A 14,607-nucleotide genomic window follows, 5' to 3' on the forward strand; every position below is an offset into this window, starting at 1 on the left:
CAAACAGTTCTGCTCCGTGCCGTCTGCGCAAAGACAGTTTGCTTGTTTCTTTGCGGCATCCGACAAAAGCACCGCGGGTCAACGTGAGTTATGTGCTTTGCGCGATCCTGGGTGTTTGAGCCGGCGGCAAGCATCGGCAAAAACAAGTCAGAGGAAACGGGGGTGGCGGGCGGGGGGCATGAGGAGTTCGTGAAGTAAACAAAAAAAATATCTCCTTCCAAGAAGACCAGGGGGAAGCGTCCTCGGGCTGCGGACATTACGGTGGAATGCCGAAAGCTGGGCAGGGGCTGCGGCATCCGGTCGTCCGAACGGGGGGTAACCAAACACCGAGAGCCGGCGGGCACACCGCGGCAGTACGCTCGAGCTCCGCGTCAAAAGCGGCGCTCTTCGAAGAAAGCCGCGGCAACAGCAAAAAGCCTGGACCTCACAATTTCGACCTCACACAATGACGACCTCACTCAACCTCAAACTCACGCGTGAGGTTGAGGTCCAATTTCGTGACCTCACTCAAAAAATTTCGAGCTGTCACCGACCTCACCTCAACCTCACCTCACTCCGTGAGGTTGAGGTCATTTTGAGGTTGAGGTCGACCTCATGAGGTCGAAACCTCATGAGGTTGCCCACCTCTGATCGTCGGTTCAAATTGTCTATGATGACATTTTCCCAAATAATGCAAAACACTTATAACCTCACGTTTTAAATGGATTATTAGAAGATCATTTACAAAGTCTTCCCGTTAGCATAACAATAGCAACGGATGCCTCTCAATTTAATGAAAAAGCCGGCGTTGGAATATACTGTCCGCTTTTAGACTGGGCTTTTCAGTCCGTCTTCCGGATTTTACTCCAATTTTGCAGGCGGAGTTGCTGGCGGTGGTGCTTGCTCTGCGCAAACTAGACCCAACATACTCAACAGTGGCTCTAATTACAGACTCTTATTCCTTGTGCTTGTCGCTTTCTTCGAATATGGATTCGCCAATTTTAAACACCTTTCTTTCATTGCTCCCCTCACATTTGAGCCTCACACATATAGTGTGGGTACCAAGACACAGCAATGTAACAGCCAATGAGGTTGCTGACAGACTAGCTAAAGATTCTCTGAATGGCGTTGTATTGCCCATCCTCCCGGCAACAGCGTACATAACAGCAGCACGATTTCGGCGGCGTGCCTTATTAAGCACGCAGTCTGGATCTATTTTATCATCGGATGACTACCTGCATCTCGAGTATTCCTGGAATAGGAAATCATGTCAATCAATGCAGACTGAGGTCTCTCTAACCAAGCAACGCTGTCGTATTCCGCCCCTAAATTTCTATATGCACAGGTCTGGTTTGGCGCTTTCTCCTGTCTGCGCATTCTGCGGGGAACCGGAAACAATATATCATTTCTTGATATTTTGCCGCCGTTTTACCATGATGAGAAAACGGTATTTAGAGAAGCCGTTACAACAGCTGGGTCTTAATTTGAGCAGCCAAATTTTATTATCGTTCGGTGCCACCATGCTTGGGTACAGCCACAGGCATGTTTTTAACGCCATTCAAAACTTATTAATGAAAACAAAACGTCTACCTTGCTAATATGCTTTGAAGTTTTAATCTGTACATATAAATCTTACTATTATCCTACTGCGTGCGTTAGTATTTACTCTTTTATATTTTGGTTTATCATATTTACATTTCCTTCTCTATTCCCTAGCATTTATTTTTTTTAATTTTGCGATGTAGTTATACATCTCAAAATCTAATATCGCTGCACCCCAATTCTTAGCCGATCCCCTTGTGTGGGTAGGTGCCATCACATTAGAGGAGAACAACAACAACAACAGTGTGCGTTCCAGCTTTGCACTAGGCGAGATCGGCGGCGTCAGTAGCCTAGTGCTCTCATTCTTGGGCCGGGGCAGCTGTTCAGTTCCTTCTAGCGCGGATTCAAAACTAATTTGCGGCTCTGTTTTTGAAGCAATAGCTTCACTACGTTAGCTGTGATACTTTGACCTAACAGTGTGGGGTGGCCAGCCAAAAGAATACGGTGCCTTCCTTTCCCCAGGACCTAACCTAAATGGAGAGGCAGCCTGTGTTGTGGATGATAGCGCGTGTTAAAGGCCCCCATGCGACACAATTACTTCGTAGCCCTGCGCTACAGGACCCCTCACTCTTTTCGCGTTTACTCTCATCTTTCCTTCCTAATCAGGTTGAGGTCCCAAATGACCTTGACGTGATTAGGTGTAGGCGTCCACCATCGCCAGGTGTTCATCCAAAAGTAAGATGCCTTCATTTTCTCAAAACATAACTTACAAAAAAAAATACAGAGGACACTTTGACGATCTAAAGTGCGCAGAGGCGAAAGCCTTTAACCACCACTGTCGCTGTCCTTTGATTGGTCACTGCTTAGTTTCGTTAGGTGACTTGCTGCGGACTTTTGGGACATTCTAGGCGTGACACAGGGCCTAACGGCCCCGATCGCTGGGCTTAAATGTATTAACAAGACCAGTCTCGCGACGTCTGACAAATATCTATTGGAACCAACGTTCTTGTATATCTAGTAACGATGATTGGATGGATGGATGGATGGATGGATGGATGGATGGATGGATGGATGGATGGATGGATGGATGGATGGATGGATGGATGGATGGATCGATGGATGGATGGATGGATGGATGGATGGATGGATGGATGGATGGATGGATGGATGGGTGGGTGGGTGGGTGGGTGGATGGATGGATGGGTGGGTGGGTGGGTGGGTGGGTGGGTGGGTGGGTGGATGGATGGATGGATGGAATACAGGAGCGTGTCCTTTGAAACCGGGTGGTAGCAGTAGCTATGATGCTCATTTTTCTCCCTATATCTTAATTATTGATTTAGAATGGTTAACTAAACCATCATTCTATTTATTAACTTTTTGTTCCTATATTACTAACATTGGAATAGATGGAACACAACGTTTGGGGCGACACCTGCAATCATTTTTTTGTGGTCCAAGAAGTAGTTGGAGATTTACTTCAGTGCGCATGCGCAGTGCTTGTGTTTAGGATGTCTCAACGTTTACTGATTAACTTAACTAATTATCACTCAGTGGCTAGCGAATTAGCGTTGACTAATTTTCTGAGTGTAATGGATAATAACTAACTATAAATAACAAAATTATATAGTTTTACTACTTAACTAATTATCATTCAACAATTAACTGATTATCGCTAACTAATGTTCTTGCACCTGCTGCTCCATCATTGATTGGCTAGCAGTGCTGAAACCATCCCTATCCTGAAGATGATTGACAGCTGCCGGGGATACACGCACGGGCACACCGGCGAGTCATGAGCCAACAAAGGCTTTCGCTTTAAAGTATTAACCCTTGCTGTCCTGGTGGTGTCCATTGACACCGCAACCCAAATGTTCTACTAGCGCATCAAGAACAGTCGAAAAACTGTTAATAATTACTATGGTAATTCATTCAAGATCCCCGTTAATATTGGTGCTACTATTGTCACGTTTGTGCGAACTTGTGCGGTGTGAGGAGGAAGAAGAAGCGATGGGGTGAGCCATTACTAATGAAGGGCAGTACATCAAATTAGTGCATTTATAACTCATTACCCATGGTTTATTTTGCACATATATTTTAATTTTTTGTTTAAATACCCTCCTAAGCTTGTATCCAGGCTTTAAATGGAATTGAAAATGTATAGCCCTCACAACACCATGTTTTGGACAAGTGCGATTTTGACACCATCAGGGCTGAACGGCTGTCAGTGATGCTGGGGATTATTTCTAGAGTGGCTTCCTCTGATGTTTCTGCAGATATAACTATATTAATCAGGCTGTTTGACTGCTAACATCAATTAATAAATGCGGCAATCAGACTACATTGTATAATCGCTTTAAAAAAATTAAACATTGAAATTTCGCTACCACAGAGCACGAATTTCGGAATCAAGCCATGCACTGAAGATGGTAATATTGGTCAACAGCAACAAGAGTAATAACAGTGAGAAAAAAAATCACCCTTGAACTCAAGCTTTTAGTGAACATTTTAGTCGTTCTTTTCTTCCTGCGGACATCCTAGGGAGCGTCGAAGAACTAGTGCGGCACGTGGAAAACAGCTAGTGCATAACCGCACATGCAGAACGTGCCTGTGCCCTCTATGCTGGGAATAACATAACGTATTGTGCTATTTTTTATAACAATATGAATACAAAGTGCTCGCAGATGCGTTTTTTTCTTGTTTTTCGCCAACAGATAGCTGTGAGGCCTTGGGCTATAAATGAAACGGAATGTTTCGTACTCCGTCTAATAGTACAAATTTGTTCAAAATGTCTATCTACAGAACACAGAATTATGTAAATTGCTTTATGACTTCTCCAAACTTCAGTGTTGGACATAACTTCATTCTCTTCTTCGTTTTTACTCGCGGTACCCAAAGCGGCTCCTTTCGCGTTTTACAACCATTGAGCACTGATGTCCTATTTTAACACGATGTCACTAAATCCATAAATACTTACACCCTGAGCAAAAACTTTTTACTGTGTGGTTATTCGACCGTATATATAAAAACACCAAACAGAAAAAGTCGAACGTCGAAAAAAAACAAACATCCAGAGCCTTTAATGCGTTATCCTTGTAAGCAGGAACTGTCGGCAGTGGGTATCACACTTTCGAGAGTGGAACATAAAAATAAATAAATAAAACTTGTCTCCACCTGGAATCGAGCCTCCATCCCTTGGATCCCCAGCCGAGCGCACTACCAACTGCGCTGCGCTCCGTTTTTTTTTTATTTATTGCATAGAAAAACTTCCGTAAAAAGAAACAACTCCACTTACTTAAACATGTCCATGTCTAAAGTTACCGGGCTGCTTAATACGAGCCCGTCATATCCTCAGCCCGACAATGCACAATCATCAGAACATCAAAAGTCTGGGAGACATACACATGCGTCTAGATACGGCATCCAGTTTGGAGGTTCTTCACGTGCAGCATATACACTTCTCACCGAAGCACACTGCTCCCGAAACACGGATTTCGACGATCTTGGTGGCTCTGCATGCCTGTCGATCATGCGGCTTTTCCAAAGGCTGAACAGTCCCATCAACACAAATAGATCGTAAGGCACGACAGAGTTTTTGTCAGGAGGCAAAAATCTAATTGTATAAGGCGTAATTTCAATGTCCTTTTTAAGAGTTCTTTGTAGTATGTCCCAAAAGAACATAGCATCATGGCACTGAATAAAGCAATGATCAATTGTCTCAGGCACGTTACAGAGACGACAATTTACCGACCAGGGCACAAACATCTCCTTATTGTGAAGAAATGTCTTGATAGGCAACGTCGCTGTATGTAATTTGAAAAAGAACGTTTTTGCTGCTGCCTGAATGCACATTTGCCTAACACGCTTTAGAACAGTGGTGTCCAAAAACCCCAGATAAGGCTGCCGGTACAACGGTGTAGGGAACAAAGACTCAGTGAGAGCCTGGGTCATCTGCTTTCTCGAGAGGCTATACAGGTAATCTACAGAGAAACGCACAGTGAGAAAATTGAAAGTGTCAGCAAGATCCTTAAGGAATCCCCATAAACGCCCCTCACGAGCCTGCCCAGTTGGTGCGAATAAGTAAGGCAAATGTGGACTAAGGCGCCTAATGAGCACAGTTACAAGAAACGGATGGTTTGCCGATTTGAAAAAGAAAAAACGGGAGACAAGTTGATGCACAAACAAGTGAACAAGGCCCACTCCACCAGACTCTAAGGGAAGAAACAAGTTGTCACGCCGCATGGGCTCCCATTGAGAGCGCCACACAAATGTTGCAAATATTCTGTGTATAACTTGTACTTTGCTCCTCGCACAATGCAGGACTTGAAGGACATACGCAAGCTTTGCAAACAAAAATATGTTACAGACCTGTGCCCTAGCAAACACTGAGTTCCCTACCCATCCAAGCCTGCGTTTGTCGCCGCATAGGTGCGATTTGTGAATCCCAGTAGGCTGCGCTGTTACGAACTTGGTTCAGCTGAACCCCTAGGTACTGAAGAGGACTACAGTCCCAGCATATGCCTCCAAACTGGCTTGGTCTAGTGCCCCAGTGTCCCAACCAAAAACCTTTGGATTTATCTAAATTAAGGGCCGCGCCTGATACATCGCAGAACTGTTAAGTCAAGTGTAAAGCCTCAAGTACACTCTTTTTGTCACAACAAAAGAGGGCGATATCGTCCGCGTAAGCTAAAATCTTAACTTCACATTGAGCCAGAGAGAAACCACGGATGGCTGCACTGTTAATTATACTGAGACAGAGGGGTTCCAGATATAAGCCAAACAACAGTGGAGAGAGTGGACATCCTTGACGAACAGATGATTCCAGTGGTATTGGTTTCGTTAGCTCCTGATTAACAATTAGTCTTGTATATGAGTTCATATAGCACAGCCTTATGCCTTTGAGCAAAACGTCACCAATGTTTGCATTCTCCAAGACCGCGAACAAGAAATTGTGCCGAACTTTATCAAACGCCTTCGCCAGGTCAATTTGAATCAGAGCTACTTGGCCTGTCTCATCTGATACTGTCTCGATTACTGAACGTGCAATATGGATGTGTGCTTGAATACTGCGCCCTCTGATACCACATACCTGATGCGAACCTATCAAGTCCATGATAACCAGCTGCAAACGAGAACAAAGGACCTTGGCAAAAATTTTGTAATTAACATTACAGAGGGAAATTGGACGATATCCTTCAACAGTTTTCAACCAATTAGTATCTTTGCTTTTGGGTATTAATATTATGTGGCCTGAATAGAAAATGGGAGGCAGGAAACCCACGTCATAAGATGCTTGGAATACTTCCATCAAAACAGGCGTTAGGCAAGGCGAAAATGTTTTATAAAATTCGCTAGTAATACCATCTGGGCCAGGAGATTTCTGGCTCTGAAGGTCTGAAATGGCTGATTTAATTTCTTCCAAAGGGATGGGTCCCTCTACTACAGCACATTTCTCATCGTCTAGTCGAGGAAAGTTCTCAAGTAAGGAATTATAACCGAAACCCTGACCCTGCCGGGGTGGCGCAGTGGTTACGGCGCTTGACTACTGTTCCCAAGGACGCGGGATCGAATCCCGGCCTCGGCGGCCGCTTTTCGATGGGGGCGAAAAGCAAGGTGCCCGTGTGCTGTGCGATGTCAGTGCACGTTAAAGAACCCCAGGTGGTCGAAATTTCCGGAGTCCTCCACTACGGCGTCTCTCATAGCCTGAGTTGCTTTGGGACGTTAAACCCCACAAACCAACCAACCAACCAACCGAAACCCTGATTTGGATCTTTACAACTGCCGAACAGCTTTCGGTAATAATCATAGAAAGCAGCAAGAATACTAGGAGCATCACTATATGTGCAACCACCATACTGAATTTCCAATATTTCCTTCGTAAGAGCATTCTCTCTTTCATCACTGAGGGCCCGACGTGAAGGTTGCTCGTCAAGAAACCTTCGAGTCCTAGATCTTATTAGGGCCCCCTTGTATCTTTGTGTCGCAATTTGTTGAAGATCTGCCTTTACGTTATTAATTTCTTCAACATAGGCACCCGGGCTAACCCTCTCTAGCTCATGTAGCTCAGTTAGAGTGCGCCCAAGCTCACGAAGGTGGTGTCTCTTTAGGAACGCGATTCTTGCAGAGGCTTCAATTGCTAAGTTTTTGGTTTCCTGTTTGAACAAGTCCCATTTTTGAAAAACTGACAGATCATGGCGTGACCATATGTCTTTCAAACAAGTAGGTACAGCACGCTTAAAGATTTCATCTGAGAGCAGACAGTTATTCATTTTCCACAGTTCCCACCGAGGGTGAAGTATCTGCCGACTGTACCTCCCTACCTGAAGAGACACCATACAATGGTCACTGAAGAAGATGGGCCGCACCCAGTAACCAAACAAATTTGCTAACATGTCTGCATGCAGTAACATAAATTCTGTCAAGGCGGGCATTAGAGGAGAACTGAAAATGAGTGAAATGAATACTGTCGCCTTTTTCCTGCCCCACATCCACAAGGTTATATTCACAAGCCAAATCGTTAAGTAATGCAGCATTAGGGTCATATCTCTTACATAATGCTGATCGGTCCTCATCCCTACAAACGCAATTAAAATCTCCCAACAACATAATTTTGCGATCTGTGCACAAATGATTAACTAATGAAAGAAAAAAATGCCTTCTGTCTCGCTGTTTTACAGGGGCGTAAACACAAATAATTCGCCACTGCACACCTGAGATTGTGAGGTCACAGCATATAAGTCGTCCCTCGCCATCTATGCAATAAGACATGGCTGTCATCTCTAGTGTTTTGGCCAGGAATAGCATACACCCTCCGGACAAGCCTCTAGCGTGGCTAACAATAAATATATTCCGGAAAAAACGGCTCAAGAGCAGCTTCCGTCTCTTCATCGGAGGACAACTTTGTTTCCTGAATTGCTGCTACAGACACACTCCATTTCTTTAACAGATGTCTTAACTGCTGCTGTCTCCGACGATTACGCATACCCCTGACGTTAAGGGTAGCGACTTGATATGCTGCGACTCTAGCCATTTTTGGTACTAGTCCTTTTAAACATCATCCCCTGGAATGGGGTGGCCCGCCTGCAAATTGGCGGCCTTTCGGGCAGACATCGCCCTCCTCTTTAAAGTCACCCTTCCTGTAGCCTCTACACAGTGTGCCTTCTGGCCAGCACCATCGATACACACCTCATCATCTACGGGACGCTTCAAAGGCACTGTGTTGTCCATGTCCTCCTCTGAGACACTCAAGGCTTCGGCCCACGAACCTGATTGGAGCACATCGCTCGCTGCCACACTGACAGCCGACAGAGAACCGGACGCAACAGAGATCGGCGCCACAGACGGCTCACTGTTACCTTCCAACGAAGAAGGAGAATCAAAGACGAAGGAGGATAGGTGAGCATCCACTGGCAGTATCTTCCCCATTGATTCCACAGGAGGCATATCCAGACGTCCTTCAATGACAGGTGGTTCTTGGGCAGCAGGCGCAGCACTCTGAGTGGCACTCACAGGCGGGCCCGGGTCCGGCGGTTTTGGCTCTGGAGACGCTGGTTCTTGATGGCCAGTCACTGCAGATTCTTCTGAGTTGGTGTGAAGTACAGAAGGCTTCTGGTCCCCATCAATTTGAGGTTCACGACCTAACTCACCAGTTACATCAACAACCTCTGACACATCCATGATATGTTCGGACGCCACGTCATCTTCTCGTGACCACTGGCATTGACGCAGTCTATCGGCATAACTTAATACACAGTTCTCCACAGTATGGCCAAAGCGCCGGCACTGGGTGCATCGAAGCGTTCGGCACTGACGCCGTACATGACCTACCCGGCTGCATCGAAGACACAGTGGAGGTCTCCCTGAGATAAGCACTAATGCCTGCACCCCATAAACATTAAGAGTGTGAGGAATTGTACTTGCTGACACTCCGTCCTTGAGCGTGAGGGAGATTTCACGGTTCGCCGTTTCCATGTGCTCCATCCCTGGGCACCGCCACTTTTCACGCTCCACAGATTGAATCGTTCCATAATGCTCGAAAGCTTCCACAATCCTCCGGTGCTCCATATAGCGGGGAAGCCAAACCTTGACATTCTTTGTATCCGGGTCGAACACCATGCACCGAAGTCCTTTCACAGGGAACTCTGCTTTGTTAATTAGTTTCTGCTTTGAAGAACTACTCTCGCAGGTAACCATCCACACGTGGCTCATTTGGTATTGACCAATGCACAAAATTTCCCGGAGGTCCAAAATCTGTGCAAGTGCGTCTCGAAAGTCAGGTGCTCGGTACGGGCGACCCTTAAGGTCGGCATGCAGGAAAACGGTATTAAGGACAACATTACCGGTGGGCAGGCGTGGAAGGACAACTTTGTACGTTTCGGTAGTGTCCTGAGGAGTCGAAAGACCTCGGCCAACGGCCGATGCGCTGTTTCCAGCAAGCAACATTTTCATGAACGATTCATGAACAAGCAACATGAACGATTCACGAACCGGGGCGCAGCGCATTTTCAGGCGGCTGAGCCTGAAAATGCGCTGCGCCCCGGTTCGTGAATCGTTCATCATAATTCTCCTTGTCTACCGTGAAGGAGTGCGGGATTCTGCGAGTGACAGATACTGCGCCTTCCATTTCCTGCAAACGAATTATAGAATGCTGGTGTACTTTGGTGCCTTCAATGGAATGCTGGTTGTTTTCGACAAGGGGCGTGCCATGTACCGTCATGACTGGTCATTACGTCGCCAGGCGATTCATGAATGGATGAAGCTGACCCCGCAGGGCGTCCGGTTCCAGGTGTCCGTGCGGCAGCTTTCATTTGGCGCTTTCTCGAACGCCGCACCACACAGGCGCCTTTTCCTTCCTATAAATCAATCAATCAATCAATCAATCAATCAATCAATCAATCAATCAATCAATCAATCAATCAATCAATCAATCAATTGTAATAAATATTGTGCCATTTATATCCTGTAAATCAATTTGAAATGCCGCTGATGCCTGCTGTGAAAACAAGTGTAACTGTCTCACTTGTTTTCTGTGGACACCTCAACCGCGCCGTAAGGGAAGGAAGGTGGAAGTGAACGTGGAAAGAGAGAAAGAGGAGCCGTAGTGGAGGGCTACGGAGTGATTTCGACCACCTGGGGATCTTTAACGTGCGCTGACATCGCACAGCACACGGACGCCTCCCGATTCTGCGCAGACAATTCTGTGCGGACACATGTACAATGCCTTAAAGGAAGCGAGAAAGGTGGGAGTGAGAGAAGAGAGGGAGATCGAGGTGCCGTAATGGAGGGTTACGATCCACCGCCCTATAATGGCTTTCACCTCATCGCATTTTAGAGGTCCAATGTGCCCTCGATAATTTTTTGCCCCCGGAGGTTCTGCTGTGGTTGAGATGATCGACTACTGTGCTGGTGTACCCGGGTTCGAACCCGACCGCCGGCGGCTGCGCTTTGACGGAGATCAAACGAAGATGCGTCTGTGTGCTGTGCGATGCGAGTGCACGTTTAATGTCCCCAGGCGGTGCAAATTACTACTAAGCCCTCCACTACGGCACTTCTGTTGAAATGATATTGGTGCATGCGTAGTACCTTGTTTGCGCTCATAGAGAACTTGGAGAATGAGAACGACGATGTTTGTTGAACAGCGAGAGTTCAAGCTCAACTGTTAGGAGCTAGATGACTTTGTGGTATGGCTAGGAGAAGTAGAATTTAGCCTTTGATATGAAAAATTGCATATCTGCGTGAGTCAAAGGCCTTGATTATCACTTCGATAAAGAATTGCGATGCTGAATACCGATTGGATTAAGACGGACATCTTGGTCAGTCGTTAACTCCGTGAGCTGATACGTGTTGGGATAGGCGATGGCCCCAGCCTAGGGAACGTTTTGCCATGCGTATGCCTTATTTCAAAATGTCTTAAACTTGGAGACAGCACACATTTCTTTCAGAAAGAAGGCCCTTAAGGTAGAGCAACTTTTTCTTCGATTAGTTTGAGAAGTGTACCTTAACCCGCTCGTTTCAGTCTTTCCTTCATCCTTTATTGATGTAAAGATTCCAAGTAATTTATTTCTGAAACGAAACCGAAATCGGTCATGAACATTTTAACGTCAGAGGAACTGTATTACGCCGATCAAATCGACTTTTACATTTAGGGTTAAACCTCTCAGCTGCACGCCCATCAATATCTTAGATTATGATTTGCGGACAGCGTTAGTCTACGGGACTAAAAACGGAAAATTATGACTGTTATGAGCGCTGATACTGCACAGTTGATTGTGCAGTAAAGAATGCTTGTAACGAAAACCTGAATATGCACACCTTCTCAAATAGGGAAATTCCGTAAAAGCGCGGCGTGGAAGGGCAGTGTGCAGACATTTCCCCTGAAGCCTTTTATGCTACATACGCATTTTTGTCCCCGTTAATGCTCTTCTTTGTGCCTTAAACCGGTTTTGAAGTGCACCGTGGCAATGGGTTTCAGGATGATCGGAGCCATCGTCACCTGCCTGATGCTTTCAACCGTTCGAGCTTCAGTACAGCGCCCGCATATCATCTTCATCTTGGCGGACGATGTGGTAAGCAAAATGTTCAGTTTTCTTTTCTGCTTAAAATAAAGAAATTTTTAAACTTTTTACTGTAACATGCGAACACATTTAAAACACACGTTAGTAAGTCACGGGTACCCTAATGCGTTCACTAGGTGGCTCTCTAGCACGTTTGTTGACAACCACACTTTGCACGAAGTGTGATGCAGTGTAATGGTTTCCGGCATTGCGACCCTGGGACGCGATCTGTACATGTATAATTTGTGAACAGCGTAATGAAATTCCAATAAAGTCATGATCGTCAGAGACTGCAGCGAAGGAACGACAGTCCTGTGTGAAAAACGCAAGCAAATAAAAAAGCGTAATTATACACTACCAGTTAGTAGAGCTATAGGTAGGTGAAAACATAGCATGTATATATTGAAATGTGTCATACATGCATTTTATTATATTGCATTGTAATTTATTGTGTTATATGGTGTTGTGCATTGAATTGTATAGTATTGTATTGTGATGTTTTATTATATTGTACTCTACAGCTTTAAAGGCAATAAAGGTAAAAAGACCCTTGTTCTACGCTTTGCGTGGCGTTTAGCACGTACAGTACTTGCGTTCGAAGACCAGTAGCGCCAAACTTATATCATGCAATATATTCCATAGCTTTATTTTGAATGTGAGGTGTTTGAAGTCACCGCGCGAGGTCATATGATTGTGACGTCGTAAACCTGTCTACCAATGAGGATATTTCCGCCCGAATATTTCCGACTCGCTGGTGCCGATAGCTACTGCCACTGCTTCAGCGCCGACGATATTCGACCGAACAAGCGGTATACGCTTCGCGTAAACATTTCTTACATATTTTCTTGTTTCCCTGCGAACAAGAAAAAAGTAATAAGGTTACAAGCGCGAGGCGCTGTGTCCAGCATGGCACTGTGGTCTGCGATGAACCAAGCATGCCGTCTGGGTGCACGGGCTCTGATTTTATTCAATGCACCTATGCTTCCGTAACGTACCCATCCATTGCACATCCCATGGAAGAGGTTTTCACTTTGCTTGCAAAGATATGCGGCTGATGAAACCATAATTAGACTCCGCGACCTTGAGCTCAGCGGCGTATGCTACTGTGACTCCGTTCAGCGCAGGCTACTGAGGCTAGGCTATGCCTGCGGTCCCCTGGAGACGTTGGCTCCGGTGTTCGTTTTGTAGCGAGAGTTATGCTAGGCTATTAAAAATGAGTTTCGCCGTGCCTATACTAGGCCACAAGTCTGCATGCGTGGTAACCGTAGCAACCAGGTGCGTCACTCCAGTCTCTACCTCTGCGCCGATACGCCCCAAAGCGACATAGGCTATGAGAGACGTCGTAGTGAAGGATTCCGAAAATTTCGACCACCTGGAATTCTTTAATATGCACTGACATTGCACAATCACGGTCGCCTTGCTTTTCACCTCCAATTCTACCGCACTTACCATCAACGACTGGATTTTAAGGCAAAGCATACGAATACAGTGCAGGCCTGAACAGGTATATCCAGAGCATTTCAGCAATTGTCGGCGGTGTGAAGAAACCTGTCTTAAAACAGTAGTAGTTTTGAAAAAATAGTTTCTCTTAGACCCACAGTTGACCGCTTCCACCTTCTAGGCAAACTTGCTGGCGTCAAGTGACCGCCCGTCCATCGATGGCCGCGTGCTGCATCTCACGGCAGCTTTCCGGTTGGCATACGCCAGCCGGAAAAAACAGGCAAGGCGTGCGTGCCGGCTTACCTGCGGCGATTATCCAGAGATCGCAAGAAATATCGGTGCACGCGCAGCTGAAATTCATAGCCCTGCAGAGGCGCTCAGAAGCGCTGTGGAGTATGTAACGCAAGTGCGCCAGCCGGAACATCATAATAATAATAATAATAATAATCATCATTGCCATTATCAGCCTGACTATACCCACTGCAGGGCGAAGGCCTCTCCCATATTTCTTCAATTAACCCGGTTGTGTGCTAGCTGCATCCACTTGACCCCTGCGAACTTCTTAACCTCATCCGCCCACCTAACTTTCTGCAGCCCACTGCTACGCTTTCCTTCCCTTGGAATGCAGTTTGTTACCCTAAGCGATCATCGGATATCCTCTCTTTGCACGACATGTCCTGCCCATGTCCATTTCTTCTTCTTTATTTCCGCTAGTATGTCAGTAACATGAGGTATTTCTCTGACCCACTCTAACGCCTCCTATCTCTTAATGTTATCCCTACCATTTTTCGCTCCACAGCCCTCTGGATTGCCCTCAACTTAAGTAGAACCTTCTCGGTTAGCCTCCACGTTTTAGCCCCATAGGCGAGTACAGGTAAGATGGCAGCCAGAATTCTGACGCCCAACTCTCCTATTTTCTGTTGGATGAGTTGAAATGTGCTTGATTGCGCTGCCGTCTTGAACCGAGTAGCTGGTCCATGATCAATTAATCTCGCTTATGAATTCGAGAAATACTTTTGTTTCCTCGCGATAGAAGAGAATACGCTCAGCATATGTCCCGTCCGTCGACATCCTGCGTGCCATCTGCCCGTCTGTA

General features: G+C 46.0%; 1 protein-coding gene across 1 annotated transcript in view; it reads left to right on the forward strand.

Annotated features, from left to right (window-relative positions):
- Positions 1-10,162: 10,162 nt before the first annotated feature.
- LOC146196142 (arylsulfatase B-like) overlaps positions 10,163-14,607 on the forward strand; it is a 31,869-nt gene continuing 27,424 nt past the window's right edge. The window contains exon 1 of the mRNA XM_084596929.1: positions 10,163-10,309. Within this exon, the coding sequence (XP_084453055.1) occupies positions 10,163-10,309 (147 nt within the window). The remainder of the gene's footprint in view (positions 10,310-14,607) is intronic.

Source organism: Amblyomma maculatum, chromosome 3, assembly GCF_055883805.1.
Source record: "Amblyomma maculatum isolate TAMU_Amacu chromosome 3, ASM5588380v1, whole genome shotgun sequence".
Lineage (NCBI taxonomy): Eukaryota > Metazoa > Arthropoda > Arachnida > Ixodida > Ixodidae > Amblyomma > Amblyomma maculatum.